Source organism: Ornithodoros turicata, chromosome 3 (genome assembly GCF_037126465.1).
Source record: "Ornithodoros turicata isolate Travis chromosome 3, ASM3712646v1, whole genome shotgun sequence".
In the NCBI taxonomy this organism is placed as follows: Eukaryota; Metazoa; Arthropoda; class Arachnida; order Ixodida; family Argasidae; genus Ornithodoros; species Ornithodoros turicata.
This window is the reverse complement of record NC_088203.1, coordinates 68887237-68903925: the sequence shown is the minus strand read 5'-3', so window position 1 is coordinate 68903925 and position 16689 is coordinate 68887237. Positions and strand designations below refer to the sequence as shown.

Here is a 16689-nt window from a genome sequence, read left to right as displayed (position 1 = left end):
GCACGTGACTTTTTAGAAAGACGTAAGACGCTGTTATGCAGATGTGATCGAGGTAAGAGGGGACTTTTTTTGTCCCATCTTTAACTTTCGCGAGCACTGACTTCCAATTTGCTCATTTCTGCTCCTCTGCTAATAAAATGTGACCTCACCGTTATGATGTTGTGTCATTGCCCTGTGTTTCCATGTGCACTACTCGTCGCTGACCGTTTCGGCTGGCCCAAACAAAAGACAAAATTTAAACCCGGCATTAACTTTTTGATGTCCTCGACTTACCCATAGGGTGGGGTAAGTTGATGAAAATATGTAGCCTGCCATTTTTGGCTCGTACGAAATAAATATGTGGTTTAGCACCACAGTAATCTGGATCATTTCTCAAAGGTTTGGGGATTCAGTTAACGAATTATGGTAAAAAGTCGATTATTCTGACTGCTATTAACAAAGTAGTCCAACTGTCTTCAAAATAGACCACCTTAGCCTATATCATGAAAGTCAGTGAGCAAGTGTTGTGTGGGATCGATTGCTTTGATTGTTGGCAGAACTGTAATCACGAACGCGGATAGCGTCATCAGGCAACAAAAGCTCTGTCTATGAAGTTCACTTATAATCGCATGTCAATTTGTATTAAAATATTTTGTGTGATGACGGCAAGAATCGTAAGAAACTGAACACGAGCGCGAACGACTAGACACGGACAGAGGTAGACAACACTGCACAGTATGTTGCGCCAACAAGCCCAATCGTCCCCCTTATTTTAAGAATGTCCCTGTTGGCGTTCTTCAGTGCCGTTTTGGGCAGACATGTACAAAATACTGCCCAAAAGTATTTAAAATAAAATACTAAAGACTCCGCGTAAAACTCAAGAGTACAAAATACTCAAAACTAAAAGTAATTAGAGTAGAGTATTAAATATTCTAACAAGTATATAAGATACTCTTTAAAGTACTTTAGTATTAGCAGTGAGTAAAACGCGTATTCTGAACGTGGCCGTTCAAACGAAGCTTCATTCATACTTAAGCGTACCCTTTGTTGGAGATATTTTAGGCTTAACGAAGAGACGTCCGTTCCCCATGAAATCAACTTGTTTATTACCCAAATTCTCTTGGCTCGCGTGAGCCTCGCAAGAAATCTAGCTAAATTATTCCGTGCCCTTTCTTCACTTCTTTGCGCTTTCCCCTTTTATTTACAAGGTCAAGTAATGTTTGGTGAACTTCGGTGAACTCAAGTAAACTTTGGTTATATGTTTTGACCCAAAACTTCGTACCCCCCTGTATGTCAGTTCTAGGCTTTCTTCTTAACTTCTGGCGCGTGTTTATGGCTTTGGTGACAAAGGAAATAAATGCCATGATTCTCTTGTTCCTAATCCCATGGGGATTCACCAGACAATATGAATGCGAACCGTTTTATCCAAGCAAGGCCAAACGTGACAAGCCTACGGTACAGGAGGATAAATGACAGATGTGTAAATAAAAAAAAAAAAAAAGTTCCAGTGAGCTGAAAAGCTGGACACTGCGGGGAGGTGTGCTGGATACGGCTTCATGAGGAAGGAAAGTATTTTATGCACTGAGTAGCAAATATTGAAACTGTATTTCAAATACTCTAAAAATCCCTGTTCCAAAAGGTATTGAGTAGTGTACCAAAATACCGGAAAAAGTATTACGTAGTATTGGATGCGGTATATTTGGCTGTTGGACAGCGTACTGTAACAGTATTGTAATGTTGCATTTTGGGTACGTGCTCTGGATACATGTACAAGTGTGGTTTTGAAGAGTCCGCACTGCCTCTACGGTCCAGCTGACCAAGCGTAACGTAAACTTTGCGCAGTGCAGTTGGTACAGGCTCTGCATCACATGTACACTCTTAAAAATGAACTTCACCACATAGCACGCCCCTAGCCAACCATCATCCCGAATGACAACGTTCTCGCCCTATAGATTTGCTGAAAACGGGAGGCGGAGCCTATTTTGTGCCATTATGCACGACACAGAGTAGACTCCGCCTGCCGTTTTAAACAAATCTAGGGCGACAACGTTGTCATTCGGGATGATGGTTGCCTAGGAGCGTGCTATGTGGTGAAGTTCATTTTTAAGAGTGTAGTCCTAACTCTAATGGGCGCATTTAGAGGTCGATAAACCATGCACCGAATCCCTCTTGATTTGTTGCTCCTTGTCCACACGGCTCGTAGGTGTACAGTGTGGGCATGTTTCACTCTCGCCACGACGTATGGCGACAGTTGGACTTCATCATCTTCGCTCTAGTAGTGGCCGAGTTTGTGCTCACCAGCTTCGTTACGGTTGCCTCGGACATGAACAAGAACGCCGGGTTTCTCATGATGAGCTTCATACTTTTGGTTACTTGCCGTACCATCAAGACCTTACAGAAGAGAGTGGTATGATTTTCTTCCTATACTTTGACGGATGGTATAACGCTGCCATTGCGCTCAAATTGACACATGTTTGTGGCTTATTCTTTCTATCCCTGATGACGATCTTCACGTTCCCTTCTGAGGTAACTATCAGAATGAGGACTCTCCACTGTCTGACGATTTCTGAGTCGAAGCGTTCGTCGTTTCATCCTGTTGCGTAGTAAAAACATACATCGCGTAATCTACGCGCGTCACGGTGCTCGTGAGGCTGCGAGACGATCTCGCGTTGCTATTCCCGTCGCTGTAAACTTCGTTTACCCTGTATAGGAAACAAGTCAAATCCACGAACATTCAGTGTTTCTAAAGGCCAACCCGCATGGTGCGTTTTTCTTGCGTAAAATATGAGTTTTCGCGCCCAGCGCGAAATTTCGTACGTCGCAGCTGCTCGTAGCGCGTGTTTCACTGCATCAATGCAGGTTCACGCAGCAGTCAGTTCACGGGCGTCCATAGCAACCAGTCACGGCACAGCAAGTCACTTCTGGTTCCGGCCCAACATCCTACTCCCTTTTCAGCAGTGGCCGTTCTTACGAGAAAGCTGCAGAAGGACATCTCCAAGTACGACTTTCGCTCGTGAGGGTCCATCTTACCTAATGCAAATCAGTTACCAAAGGAACGCACACAAAAACAATAATTACAGGGCGGAGCAAGAAGGAGAGAATGCTGCCAACACTAAAGCACATATACGCCAAACCCGCTGTGCACGCAGCAGCGGGATTTGCGCCGCATGCCGTTTGATAGACGAATTTTTTGACGGTGCGTAGCCATGCAGAGTTTTACGCAGCGCGATATTCACAGAAACACGCGCCATGCAGGCCGGCCTTAGAGGAGTACAGAGGGTGATAAAAAAAATGAAAGTGTGTGTTTCATTTTACCGAACAGCGCGAAAGGTTTTGATGTGTGCAATTTGTTTCCCAGACAACAACTCACATAAACATGGCTCCGCGCGTTCACCCTATCTCACCTCTCCGGGTATAAAGAGGAGAAGTATGATGCCACGTCACCAATGACGTTACAGGGGCAACTTGTTCCGGTTCGCTGGTCAGTGGGGGTCAGCGCCCTGTCCCTTTGCCGCCGTAAACCAGTTTTGCCAGTTCCCACGGAGAAGGAGCGGCCGAATCAGGACAGAACCAAGAGCGATGCTTTTTCAAACCCCGAACAGCCGAGTAACATACGACAACTGAGTAGCAGACCATTTCTCTGGACGAAACAGCGAGCGTCGCCCCTGTCGCGTCAGCGCGAGGTCACAAGCAGATCACGGGCTGGTGCCGCTCTCCACCGCCGCTGCGCACGGTCACTTTTTGCGGCGTACTTTAAATTAAATTTCTGCAATAATTGACTAGGGGGCGAATTAATCCTTATGGAGCATCTTACTGGCCTCCTTAGCAGTTTTATACAAAAGAAAACAGGGTGTAAAAAAGGACCTCTGCGGTACTTTAAGAGACACTTTTCGTGCGCAAAATCCTTTCAACACTAGTAAGACATGCATGCAAACTAGTCGAAAGGACGACGACTCGGTAAAATCATTCTACGAGAGAGATCCTACATTTGAGAGCCTTGTCGCAAACAAGGTCGTAATGGCAAGCTCTTGTAAGCCTACAGAATTGCAGAAAGTAGGAAAAGTCCCCTTCCTCTAGATATAAGATTGTTAGGGATCATCGCTGGAAAACTTGTGGGCTGTACAGCACGCCTAACACGTCCGTGGCACACGACGAGAACAACACACGTGTGCCGTGTGTTCTCCTCGTCCTGTGCTTTACCTCATACTCGAGGTAATGGTAACATAATGTGACCATATTCCACTGACCTCAAGGCCCTCTTGAAGGGGGGGGGGGGGCTGTCAATACATTTCACTTCGTCAATTCCCAGTGCTGTGATGGTTCCCTGCATTTTAATTGGTACACACTAGGAAAAAAAAGTAGATTTTTCTACCCATCTTGGTAGGGCCGTATTGCAACCACATTTCTACTGAAACCAATTTTACCTTTTGGGTTAAACTGCAGAGTAGAAACAAACTACAGAGTAGAAGCTGTCGTTCTACCAGCTTGGGTAGGACATTCTACCTTTTTTTTCTTAGAGCAGACGTGAGAAAGAGGAGCAAGGGAAAGGGACGCCGCCGGTTATACCCGCTGAGGAGAAGGCGCGCGTGGATTGGCCCGAAATGGTAGAAGTACTGTCGTTCTACCAGATTGGGTAGGATCTTTTTTCCTTAGAGTGCACTATCTTTTTTTGGTGTACCTATTGCTTGTGTAGTAACTTTTGAAGTGCGTCTAGCTGAAGACTGATGTAATAGGTGTGTGCGAGTCTCGGGCACGAGCCTATATTCTTGAGCCATATTGTATTGTCTTTTGTACTTCGTTTGCGGCGTGCAGGTTAACCGTCATTACAGTTTGTTTTTTGTACTGCCGAGCGCGCAACACTTCGACCAGAATGTATTTCGTACTGGGTGCTTCATCTCAATTCAGGCAAGCCCCTCCGTCGAGGTCCTTCCATTTTGTTACATATTTTTCGTGTGAAAGCCATATCTTTGTGATGAACATTGGGACAAATTTTGGACTTCAAATCAAAGCGGACGCCGGGAAAAAAAATTGAAGCGCGCACCACAGCGATGATGCCGATGTTTGAGACAACCCTATACGCCCTACGTTCAAGTGACGGGGACGACATTTTTTCTACTCGTTCTCTACATACCGGACTGTAAGAACAAATCGCAAAAACGCCGTAAAGCGCGTTTTTGCGTGAATTTTATGGCCTTCCTGTCGGAGAAGTGGGCATTACATCGAAGTGATTTTTACACTGAAAGATATCCCATCAAGTGCTCTCTCTAAGGGTATGCTGTTAAAGATTGTGAATGATAAAGCTAAGGCGGTATGAGGGAGCAAACCGGGATCACCCTCCAAAAATACGCAGACTTCACGGATCGATTTCTCGAAAACCCCACGCTTTATTTTCTCAAAAAAAAAAATCATTCATTCATCATTTTATTGCCTTTCAAGCGGTATGAATTTTGTAGGGACTAAAAACATTTGACAACCATAGCGGAGAGAAAAGGCGACACATGGTACGCAGTGACATCTCACAGGCGTACGGCTGGATTAATACACCACAGGAATGCACTAACGTCTGTATATCCACTTTACCATTTATTTCCTGCGTTCCCACATGCAAGCGAATAATTCCAAACTGTTTCTTGTACTGTCGGGCGTATCCCCATTTCCGCAGTCACGAAATACCATGGTAAGAGGACACAGGTTGACAGACAAATGTTTAGCTGTTTTACTCTCTGTTCCGCGTACAAAATGTATTTCACATGACAGGTAAAAGGTGGCACTAGACATCACGAGGCTCGTGCGTTTATGATTTCACGAGGCACAAGATCACAAAATTGAAGTAGATGAACTGCATGTATCACGAACCAGCGGGTCTGGACTACGGAATGTTCGGATCCTGAAACCAGGCCCAATTACTCAGGCGGATACATGTCGACGACCCTTCTTGCTAGCATAGATGGGTAGGAATCCATCGAACCGGTAGAGATGTAGGAAGGGAGTTGCCTCAGGACAGAAGCCGCTGATATTTCGAACAGACTATTCTTCTTCTGGGCACCGTCCTCATCATTGGCATGGTATTTAAAGGTTCATGCGAATTGTGGGTCAACAGCCCGGAGGGAAGAAAGGGTCCGTACGGGCTTCTATGGCCGGAGTAAATAAGTAAGAAAGAAAGTAAGTAAGGCCGGGGTTACAGAAAGATGGGAGGTTCACGAACACGTGGACGAAACGGGACAACAGGCAAGAATTGGCAGGCATAGCGAAAGATAAGAAGGTTAGTGGTTACGTCGGGAAAATTCCAGAACGAGCAAAGGTTTTTCTTCTTTTTTAAAAATTTATTTAATACTTGTAAAACAAAGTTGTGGCATGCAATAAAGAAAGCAGTGGCCATGCAGAACATAACAGATGATAATGGAGATAGAAGGGAAAAGCATATTTTATTTGTGAAGTGCCTCTAGGGTGCCTTGTGATTTGTTGATACCGGACGGGTGAAGAGCGTTGAACTTGTATATGAGATAAGACTCCCTATCACGTCTGTCACGTGTGGATATAAACCCGGTTTCTAGAATATATAGTTTAATGTTGTCAAAATTGTGACCAGGAACGTTAAAGTGTTTGGCAACTGCTTTGGGGAGTTTGTTGGACGTGTCGGTTCTGTGTCCGGTAAGGCGGTTGTTCATTTGTTGGCCGGTTTCACCAATGTATTGCATAGAGCAGTCGCCGCATTCAATGCAGTACATTGGAGCTTGTGCATGTGAATGCGTGGTTAACGGGGTGGGTGTAATTGCTCGCAGTGCTTTTGATGGAGTTAGCGTGTTGAACGTGCTTGCATGTTTTGCAGCGCGGGAGGTTGCAGGGTCGTGTTCCCGTGTACGGGGTGCTTGTTTTGCTGATTTTGGCATTGACCAAGGAGTCTGCTAGGTTTTTTGCGCGTCGGTATGTCAACTGTATTGGATGGGTGAATATATTGCTAAGTCGGTCACTGCTTTGGAGGAGGGGCTCTTGCTTCTGTAGAATGGCTTTGATGTTTGGAAGTGCGTTGGAATATCTTGTGATGAAGCTTATTTGGCACACGTCGGGATTTTTTCGGTTTTCCAGAACCTCGTTTCGATCGAGTGTGAGTGCCTTGCAACGGAATTCGGTTAGGAGGGTGTCTGGATAGTCCCTTTGGGCAAGTGTATTGCAGAGTTCGTCAAGCTTCTCAGCGTAATCTGTGTCGTTTGAACAAATTCTGCGCAGTTTTACATTCTGCCCATTAGGAATTCCAACCTTACAGTGACGCGGGTGGTGACTCTTGGAGTGAAGGTATTGTTGTTTGTCAGTTGGCTTTTTGTACAGGGTTGTGGTGAGCTTGCCGTTGTCTAGTGATATTGTGGTGTCGAGGAAGTTAATTAAGTGAGTTGACTGTTGTGATGTGAACTTTATGTTGCTATGCGCGGTGTTCAGTAGATCTAAGAACTTTTGAAATTCATGTTCCCCGTGCTCCCATATTATCAGTATATCATCGATCATCAGTATATCATCGGAGAAAACGCTGACGCAAACACCGTAATAGATATATCACGCTCACTAACCAGCGACGAACTAAAAGTCCTCGCTAGGGGGTTAACATTCTGCCCTACACCCAATTCTCTTAACGAATACGAAATCCACAAAGACATATCAGACTACCGCGCGACGGCTACACCTTAGAGAATTCTTTTCTGATACCAACACAAGAAAACAAAAACGACCTCCGACTACCATCAACCTGGACACCAAATCACGGCCGAGAACCCGGATTAGACCTGTACATTAAACAAGTAAGCAACGACATCCTTCGCGGTATTTCCCAAAGCTCGCGTGGTCACAACCTCACTAAAACACAGCGTGGCACCATCAAAGCGCTAGCTGACAAAGATGATATCATTATGAAACCCGCAGATAAGGATGGGAGTATCGTCATCTGGCCCACAGATAAATATATTTCTGAAGCTCGTAGGCAACTCAACAATACGCAACACTACCTCAAACTGGACCATGATCCAACAAAGGAGTACACGGCGCTAATAACCCATACCATACAGAACGTGATGACCTCAGATATCTCACCCCATCAAACACAGGCGCAGGTCGTTTCTATTTACTGCCCAAAATCCACAAGGTACACGACAACGAGCTGTATACGGCTGACATCCCCGGCAGGCCAATTGTATCTTATAACAACACACCAACAGAAAGACTCTCGAAATTCCTGGACCACTATTTAAACCATATTCCGACAACACTGCCATCGCATGTACAAGACACACCCCACCTCCTCAGAATAATCAGATATAAACAACACTCGCACATTTGGTAGGGACACAATGCTAGCCACGCTGGATGTGACATCACTGTATACTAACATCCCACACAACGACGGAATCACAGCCCTCTGCAATACCCTTTCTACACAAACACCAGAAGACACGGAAACCATACTCGCTCTAATGGACTTGGTCCTTAAACTGAACTACTTCGAGTTCAATGGCGAATACTACCTACAAGTACACGGTACAAGTATGGGCACACCTGTTGCACCCACATACGCAAATATCTTCATGGGGTTCTTAGAAAAAAAAGTTATCAGCGCCCTCTCATTAAAACCCACTGTGTACCTTGGATACATCGATGATATACTGATAATATGGAAACACGGGGAACATGAATTTCAAAAGTTCGTAGATCTACTGAACACCGCGCATAGCAACATAAAGTTCACATCACAACAGTTAACTCACTTAATTAACTTCCTCGACACCACAATATCACTAGACAACGGCAACCTCACCACAACCCAACTGACAAACAACAATACCTTCACTTCAAGAGTCACCAGCCGCGTCACTGTAAGGTTGGAATTCCTAATGGGCAGAGTGTAAGACTACGCAGAGTTTGTTCAAACGACACAGATTACGCTGGGAAGCTTGACGAACTCTGCAGTACACTTGCCCAAAGGGACTATCCAGACTCCCTCCTAACCGAATTCCGTCGCAAGGCACTCACACTCGATGCAAACGAGGTTCTGGAAAACCGAAAAAATCCTGACGCGTGCCAAATAAGCTTCATCGCAAGATATTCCAACGCACTTCCAAACATGAAAGCCATTCTACAGAAGCAAGAGCCACTCCTCCAAAGCAGTGACCGACTTAGCAATATATTCACCCATCCAATACAGGTGACATACCGACGCACAAAAAACCTAGCAGACTCCTTAGTCAATGCCAAAATCAGCAAAACGAGCACCCCGTACACGGGAACACGACCCTGCAACCTCCCGCGCTGCCAAACATGCAAGCACGTTCAACACGCTAACTCCATCAAAAGCACTGCGAGCAATTACACCCACCCCGATAACCACGCGTTCACATGCACAAGCTCCAATGTCATATACTGCATTGAATGCGGCGACTGCTCTATGCAATGCATGGGTCAAACCCGGCCAACAAATGAACAACCGCCTTACCGGACACAGAACCGACACGTCCAACAAACACCCCAAAGCAGTCGCCGAACAGTTTAACGTTCCTGGTCACAATTTTGACAACATTTAGCTATATATTCTAGAAACCGGGTTTAGATCCACACGAGACAGACGTGATAGGGAGTCTTATCTCATATACAAGTTCAACGCTCTTCACCCGTCCGGTATCAACAAATCACAAGGCACCCTAGAAACACTTCACAAATAAAATATGCTTTTCCCTTCTATCTCCATTATCATCTGTTATGTTCTGCGTGGCCACTGCTTTCTTTATTGCGTGCCACAACTTTGTATTACAAATATATATAAAAAAAAAAACTTTGCTCGTTCTGGAATTTTCCCCACGTAACCACTGACCTCCTTATCTTTCGCTATGCTTGCCAATTCTTGCCTGTTGTCCCGTTTCGTCCACGTGTTCGTGAACCTCGCCATTTTTCTGTAACCGGTCTGGAACGTTCACATAATCCCCTCCACACTGTAACAAAGCGGCCATTCACTGCGGCCGTAGAAGCCCGTACGACACCTTTCTTCCCTCCGTGCTGTTGACCCACAATTCCCATGAACCTTTAAAGGTACTATAAAGACAAGCGTTTGCCGGGAGGAATGCACCTCCACCCGATTGGACATTGTGTATGACGTCATGCTCAAACCTCATTGGAGAAAATCGCCGGCAACGTCGTCTGCTGCATGGTCCGCTAGCTGTTTAGCTCCGTGTCCCGCTTGTTTGTGTAATTGGTGTGTGAACCACGTTGTTTCAGGATTGTGTCGAAGTTTTCCAGTGTAGGAGCGGGGAGAAGGGTGCTCAAGTCGCAAAAGTCATGCAGGATTGGGAATCACTGCTTCGCTTCGATGTGTGTAACACGAGAGGAAGGAACCGCTGGTGCACGAGTGAAGGTGCGGCAACAGCACACAAGACATAGTGTTGACCCACACTGTTTTCAGCTGTCACCCAACGAAAAGCAAGGACTGAAGGTATGGTGTGCTGCAGTGACAGAGTGTATGTCATATTATAAACCAACACGTACATTGGGTCTGACTCTGACCATTCAGCCGTGCCACGCTGTCCATCAACAACTAACTCCTGCGAATAACGATAATTTATTGTGAGACGATGGAGAATAACGTGTGTTTATCGTGTACCCTTCTTGAGTGCACACTGTTTGGTCGCATGTGTATATACACATGTGATGTAAACTTCATATCAAAGAAATAGTAAGGTGTGGGAGGCTGAAGAATACTTATATCATAGTTTGATTTTTGATATCATATCATATCATTTTTGATTGCAAGCAACCTGCTGGACAAAGGCCAATGTTACCTGGACAAAATTACCAAAGATGCCCAAACCTGCGAGTAGCGTCCCATTTCACCCCGAATTGTGGGTTCAAAGATAGTACCCAATCCTTGCCCCCCAAATGCAGGAAATTTTTAAATTTCCTGAGCAAAGATTTAACACCAAATATTTCCAAGGCACGCAAAAAGGGTACCGCAATAAACACACGTCATTGTCCATCGTCTCAGAATAAATTATCGTTATTCGCACGAATTAATTGTTGATGGGCGGGGTGGCATCGGGTATAACCTCAATGGTCAGACCATTTTATAATATGAAAAACAGTCTGTCACTGCAGTACACCATACCTGCAATCCTTGCACTTTCATTGGATGACAGCTGAAAACAGTGCGGGTCAACACTGTCTTGTGTGGTGTTCCTGACCTTCACTCGTGTACCAGCGCTTCCTTCCTCTCGTGTTAACCCATCGAAGCGAAGCAGTAAATCCCTATCCTGCATGACTTTTGCGACTCGAGCATCCTTTTCCCCATTCCTACACTCGAAAAATTTGACGCAATCCTGAAACCACGTGTTTCACACACCAATCACACAAACAAGCGGGAGAGCTGCAAACCATGCAGCAGACGACGCTGCCGGCGATTTTCTCCGATGAGGTTTGAGCATGACGTCATACTCAATGTCCAATCGGGTGGAGGTGCATTACTCCTGGCAAACGCTTGTCTATAAAGCACTCGAGGTTGAACCTATGCAATCAGCATGACGTGAGAGTGACAGACTCAAAGGTTCAGCAGAACAAGTAATATGCGCAGGAGTTTACTCCAAGTATTTTTAATTGGTGAACAAAAACGAATTCAAGAATGTCGGGGCGACGCCTAGTGGGAAGAAGTCCTCAATTTGTTAAGCAACCCTGTAAACAAGGAGACCGATAAACAGATGGCTTTCCTGTTTGGGCTTGCAAATACTACCTCTTGAGAAAATGTAACTTGTGCGAAAGAAAATAAACACAAGCCGAATCTTGCACTCAGTAGCTAAACGTCTATACCTGGGCCTTGTTTCAGCATCGTGGCGCTGCTATCGTACGCCGCTTTGTTCGGCCCATAGTCGTGCGCACGACACATTTTCGCCGCCGTACTTGGCGGAGCTTCCAGTGTTGCCAGTAGATTTAAATTTCCATTTTTTCGGGAGCTATAACGTCTATGTCAGAAAATTTTGCGGCATTTTACTCCTGAGGACGTACACAATTCAGGGCACACAAAACATGAGGTTGCACCTCGACTGCTTTATAGTACCTTTAAACACGTCACGCCTAACCCTTTAAATACCATGCCAATGATGAAGACGGTGCCGAGAAGAACAGTCTCTGTTCGAAATATCGGCGGCTTCTGTCCTGAGGCAACTCCCCTCCTTCTTCCTAGCAGGAAGTCTTCATTGTCGGACCCTCTGTTCCATTTCTTATACCACACGTGGGAGGAACGAATGCCTGCGACGGGTCGGACCGTCCCCTACTCCTCCTTTCTTGCTTCTCGTAATGCCGTTATGTCGCTCGGCGGAATTTCCAGCAGGTGCTTTGAGTGATTTCTCTCTTTGACAACATGGACGGAAATCAGCAGGTGTTCGAATAGCTGCCGCAACTGTACACCGCAGGTTGTGTAACCTTGCCATATGTTTCAGGGAACAGCCGACACCATCGCAAGCATTTTTGCCGTGACCACTAGCACAATACAACCATCTCACTACCAACCTGTTCTTCGTCATCTCGTACAGCTGTTACCTATTCTTGAAGTGCGCAGCTGCACCGCCTGAGATGTAGATTAGATGCATGAACACGGGTAGGATTTCTTCCAGGGACTCAACTATCTTGTCCAGGGCTAAAAGTGCGTGCGCCGTGTCGTGGGACATGTCGTCGCTCGCCGTTGCGAAGCTCGTTGTCAACACAGGTGTTGTTGCCGCGCAAGTGAATAAAGACTTTGATCTGTTTTCCACTACCGTCCCTGGACCTCGCGTGATAGATTCACTGACCAGTTTTCGGCAAAATTAAAGTGCAATACGACATGACGTCGTTCGACAAGATGTTTTTCGTTCCAGACGGCGTTCCTCTGGACGTTGCGTATGTGTTCGTGATTGATGTAAACAGCGGTGCACTTCTTGACTTCCGTAAGAAATCGTTGTGCTTTTAGCGTCTTCGTGATGAGGTCTCCATTTTCCCAGACGGCTAGATTAACGTCGTCGTCCCGCTGTATCTTCCATTTCTGCGGGGAAATCTTTTTGGCCCCTGCGCAAAGTGTGCAGTCTTGCGAAAAGCAGGCATCTTGTGGCTCATCACACATAGACATCGTTTTTAGGTCCCCTCCCTTCAGCTGCGCGCATGAAGCACTGTTGATACCTACGATGGCCAAGTCGAACTTCGCACAGTACGAGTACACACACTGATGTTGACGTGGGACTGTCTGCACTAGAGCACTGCACGGGCCTAATTTTCAGGCCCGTGCCCGGCCCAGGCCCGGCTGCTACGGCACGCACCCGGCCCGGGCCACCCGTCTTCTGTAGATTTCCAGCCCGGGCTCGGCCCAGGCCCGACTCCGCCGGCCCGGGCCCAGCCCGTACCCGACTGTTTCCATTCTCAGGCCCGGTCCCAGTCCGCCTCTGCTCTGTGCTCTCGAGGCCCCGAGGCGTATTTCGATTTACTAAAGAGCACAGCGTAGCGAGAAAAAGGACGCAGCTAATTGGTAGAGAGTGAGGAGGTACACTCGAACGGAGCGGCTGTGTTTCTCTGCCTGCAAGCCGCTCGTGAAGCGAAGGTGAAGCGAAGGACGCTCCTTCTGTTGCCCAAATCGCCCAACTCCTTTCGTCTTGTCGGCAAACGTCTCAGCGCGCCCGCCACACCAATCGTCCCCATATGTGTGTGAGTGCACGTGTGAAATCCAGACCCATTACACGAAATAAGCATGTAGAGGAGGTGGTGTTCCCCTACACAGAGTCCTGACCGGCGATGATGGAATGTCCCATCGGGCAGATGTGCGTGGCCTCACGCTAGGACGGTGCCGGTAGAACTGGCTGCCAGGCGCAGTAGCGCGCGGCAGCAGGGGCGCGTCATCGTCGTCTTCCACGGGCCGCCATAAGCATGACCCCACATAAAAAAGTGATAGGTCTCAGATGAGAATGCCATGATATCCCATACCCAATGGAAAAAATGACATGAAAATTCAGCTGTCCAATCTCGTGTAATAGGTTCGCGTACATGCCCGACCATGGCCGGCGTTGTCAAGCCCGTAGCCGACCCGGGCACGATGGGTGAAGCCCTAGCCCGGCCCAAGCCCGCATAAAAAACGCAAAGCCCGGCCCAGCCCGGCTCGCGGGCCGTGCCGGGCCGGGCTCGGGCTTTCGGGTAAGCCGGGGCCCGTGCAGTGCTCTAGTCTGCACCCACTCTGGCCGGAGTGTATAAAACTTCGTCATTCCCATCTTGATACACGGATGAGCGCTTTTAAACAGGTTAAAGGTTTCACGTATGGTGCGTGTCATAAACCTTTTCGTCACATCAACTCTCTCGCCGTCTTCCAGTACGTGGATAACATCCTTTTTGTTAGGGCTTTGGACAGTACAGTCCATCTCGTCTTGGAGATGGTATTTCAGCGCAGTAACTACGTCAGCTTCGCTAACAGGGTATCCCGCGTACTTCTCAGGCATTGCCCACACACGGTGCTTCGCCCTTAGAGCTCTTGATTTCTCTATGACGTATTTTGTGGCTTCTGGGATTAGTCTCAGCGGGTCTTTCTTTGTCATGCTTTCGTCAAGAAGTGTTAGGAGTAGACACCGCTGTTGATGCGAGGTGCACTTGTGGTACGTGCTCCTGATATTTTGTGCGTAGGTAGAGCAGCTCCAACAACTTGCATCGGACGTCGCAGGCTCATCCACATTAAATGCCTCACTGATTTTGCGGCTTATTGTCTTGCTTAATGCGTCGCCAACTTCTTTCTTTTTACACGAAACGTACGACGCTACTCGTTCTCGTTTTACTGCCGTTGGCTTCCGCAGTGGAGTGACATCAATATTCACAGTGGAAATACTCTCGTTAATTTCAGCAACAATTTCTGCGCTCTGAACGTACACTGCGTCTGGTGGAGATGTAGGAGGAGACCACTGAGAAAGTTCACCTATATCTGAACGGAAATCCCTTGCGCAGTTCTTGCACAACTGGTCTTCTTCATTGACTGCACCACTGCCATCCGAGCCGAGGGCTTGCTTCAGTGCATTGATGTCGAGGCATGAAACAGATACGAAGCCGCACTGCTTATTGTAGATCCTCCTACGATGTCGTCGTGTGTAATCCGCACAGTAGACACGTTCCGTACTGTGGACGAGTCGAGATATGGTACCATATCGAACAGGGACACGGATTGGTTTGGAGCCTTCACTTTGGACACAACCAAGAACACAAATTATTTTCAGCTGGGCCCGCTCCCCTGGTGATTAGTAGCCACAAGGTAAGCTGGCAAGGTCATATTCGTTAGCACGTCTACGAAGCACACAGGAAAGGAAGTGTTTGGTTGTAAAGTACAGCAATCCGGCGACAGACCAATTGAAAGCGACTTCCCAAGACGTGGCTTTGGAAGCCGGACGTGTGTTCCTCAAAGATGCGTTGATGCGTGATAGGTGGATGAATGCAAAGCGAAGCGAAATTCAAGGAAAGCCGGAAGGCTGGCAGCATCATCTTGGCCTTTTAGCGTGAGATCTCATTTAGTTAAAAAATATAAACACGCCTACACGGTGACGGTGCAAGAAACTGCTAAGGATTATTCTCCTGCATGTGGGAACGCAGGAAATAAACGGTAACGTGGATATACACACGTTAGCGCACGCCTGTGGTGTATTAATCCAGCCGTACGCCTGTGAGATGTCACTGCGTACCATGTGTCGCCTTTTCGCTCCGCTATGGTTGTCAAATGTTTTTAGTCCCTACAAAATTTATACCGCTTGAAAGGCAATAGAATGATGCATGAATGATTATTTTTTTTTCGAGAAAATAAAGCGTTGGGTTTTCGAGAAATCAATCCGTGAAGTCGGCGTATTTTTCGAGGATGATCCCGGTTTTTCTCCCTCATGCTGCCTTAGCTTTATCATTCACAATCTTTAACAGCACACCGTTAGAAAGAGCACCTAATGAGCTATCTTTCAGTGTAAAAATTACTTCGGTCTAATGCCCACTTCTTCGACAGGAAGACCATAAAATTCACGCAAAAACGCGATTTACGGCGTTTTTGCGATTTATTCTTAAGCCAACGGGCGGCAGTAGGTATCGGGCTATGCCACAGAGTTAAAGTCCGGTATGTAGAGAACGAGTAGGAAAAATGTCGTTCCCGTCACTTGAACGTAAGGCGTATAGGGTTGTCTCAAACTTCGGCCCGAGTACTCGCTGATGAGGCACCGTCGTGCGCGCTTCAATTTTTTTTTTCGGCATCCGCTCTGATTTGAAGTCCGAAATTTGTACCAATGCTCATCACAAAGATGTGGCTTTCACACAAAAAATATCTAACAAAATCGAAGGACCTCGACGGACGGACTTGCACGAATTGAGATACCCACAAAGTATCATAGGGATGACTTATTAGAGGACTCATCACAATATTCCATTCGCTAGATTCTAGAAACATCTGATCCGGAAGAGGGCAACGTGGGAGTAGAAATCCTTGGTTTTCCACATTGTTTTTCGATTCGGGGATCGTTCCAGCCAAAAGTGGGACAAAACTGGCTGTCTGGGGGGCTGGTGGGACCGCGGGACCACTACCGCAAAAGCGGGATTGTCCTGCCTAAATGGTGCCGTCTGGTCACAATATGTTAACATCAAGTCAACACCAGCTAGCTTGCCTACTCCTGTGATGTTCTCCGACAGGCTTGTCAGCTCTATTAGTCGCCTCAGGGGAGCTCG

General features: G+C 46.8%; 1 protein-coding gene across 4 annotated transcripts in view; it reads left to right on the top strand.

Moving 5' to 3' along the window:
• Window positions 1–16689, top strand: part of LOC135387255 (sperm-specific sodium:proton exchanger-like) — a 199469-nt gene that overhangs the window by 123640 nt on the left and 59140 nt on the right. For all 4 annotated transcript variants that reach the window (XM_064616542.1, XM_064616541.1, XM_064616543.1 and 1 more), the window contains one exon: window positions 2183–2386. In XM_064616542.1, the coding sequence (XP_064472612.1) occupies window positions 2183–2386 (204 nt within the window). The remainder of the gene's footprint in view (window positions 1–2182; window positions 2387–16689) is intronic.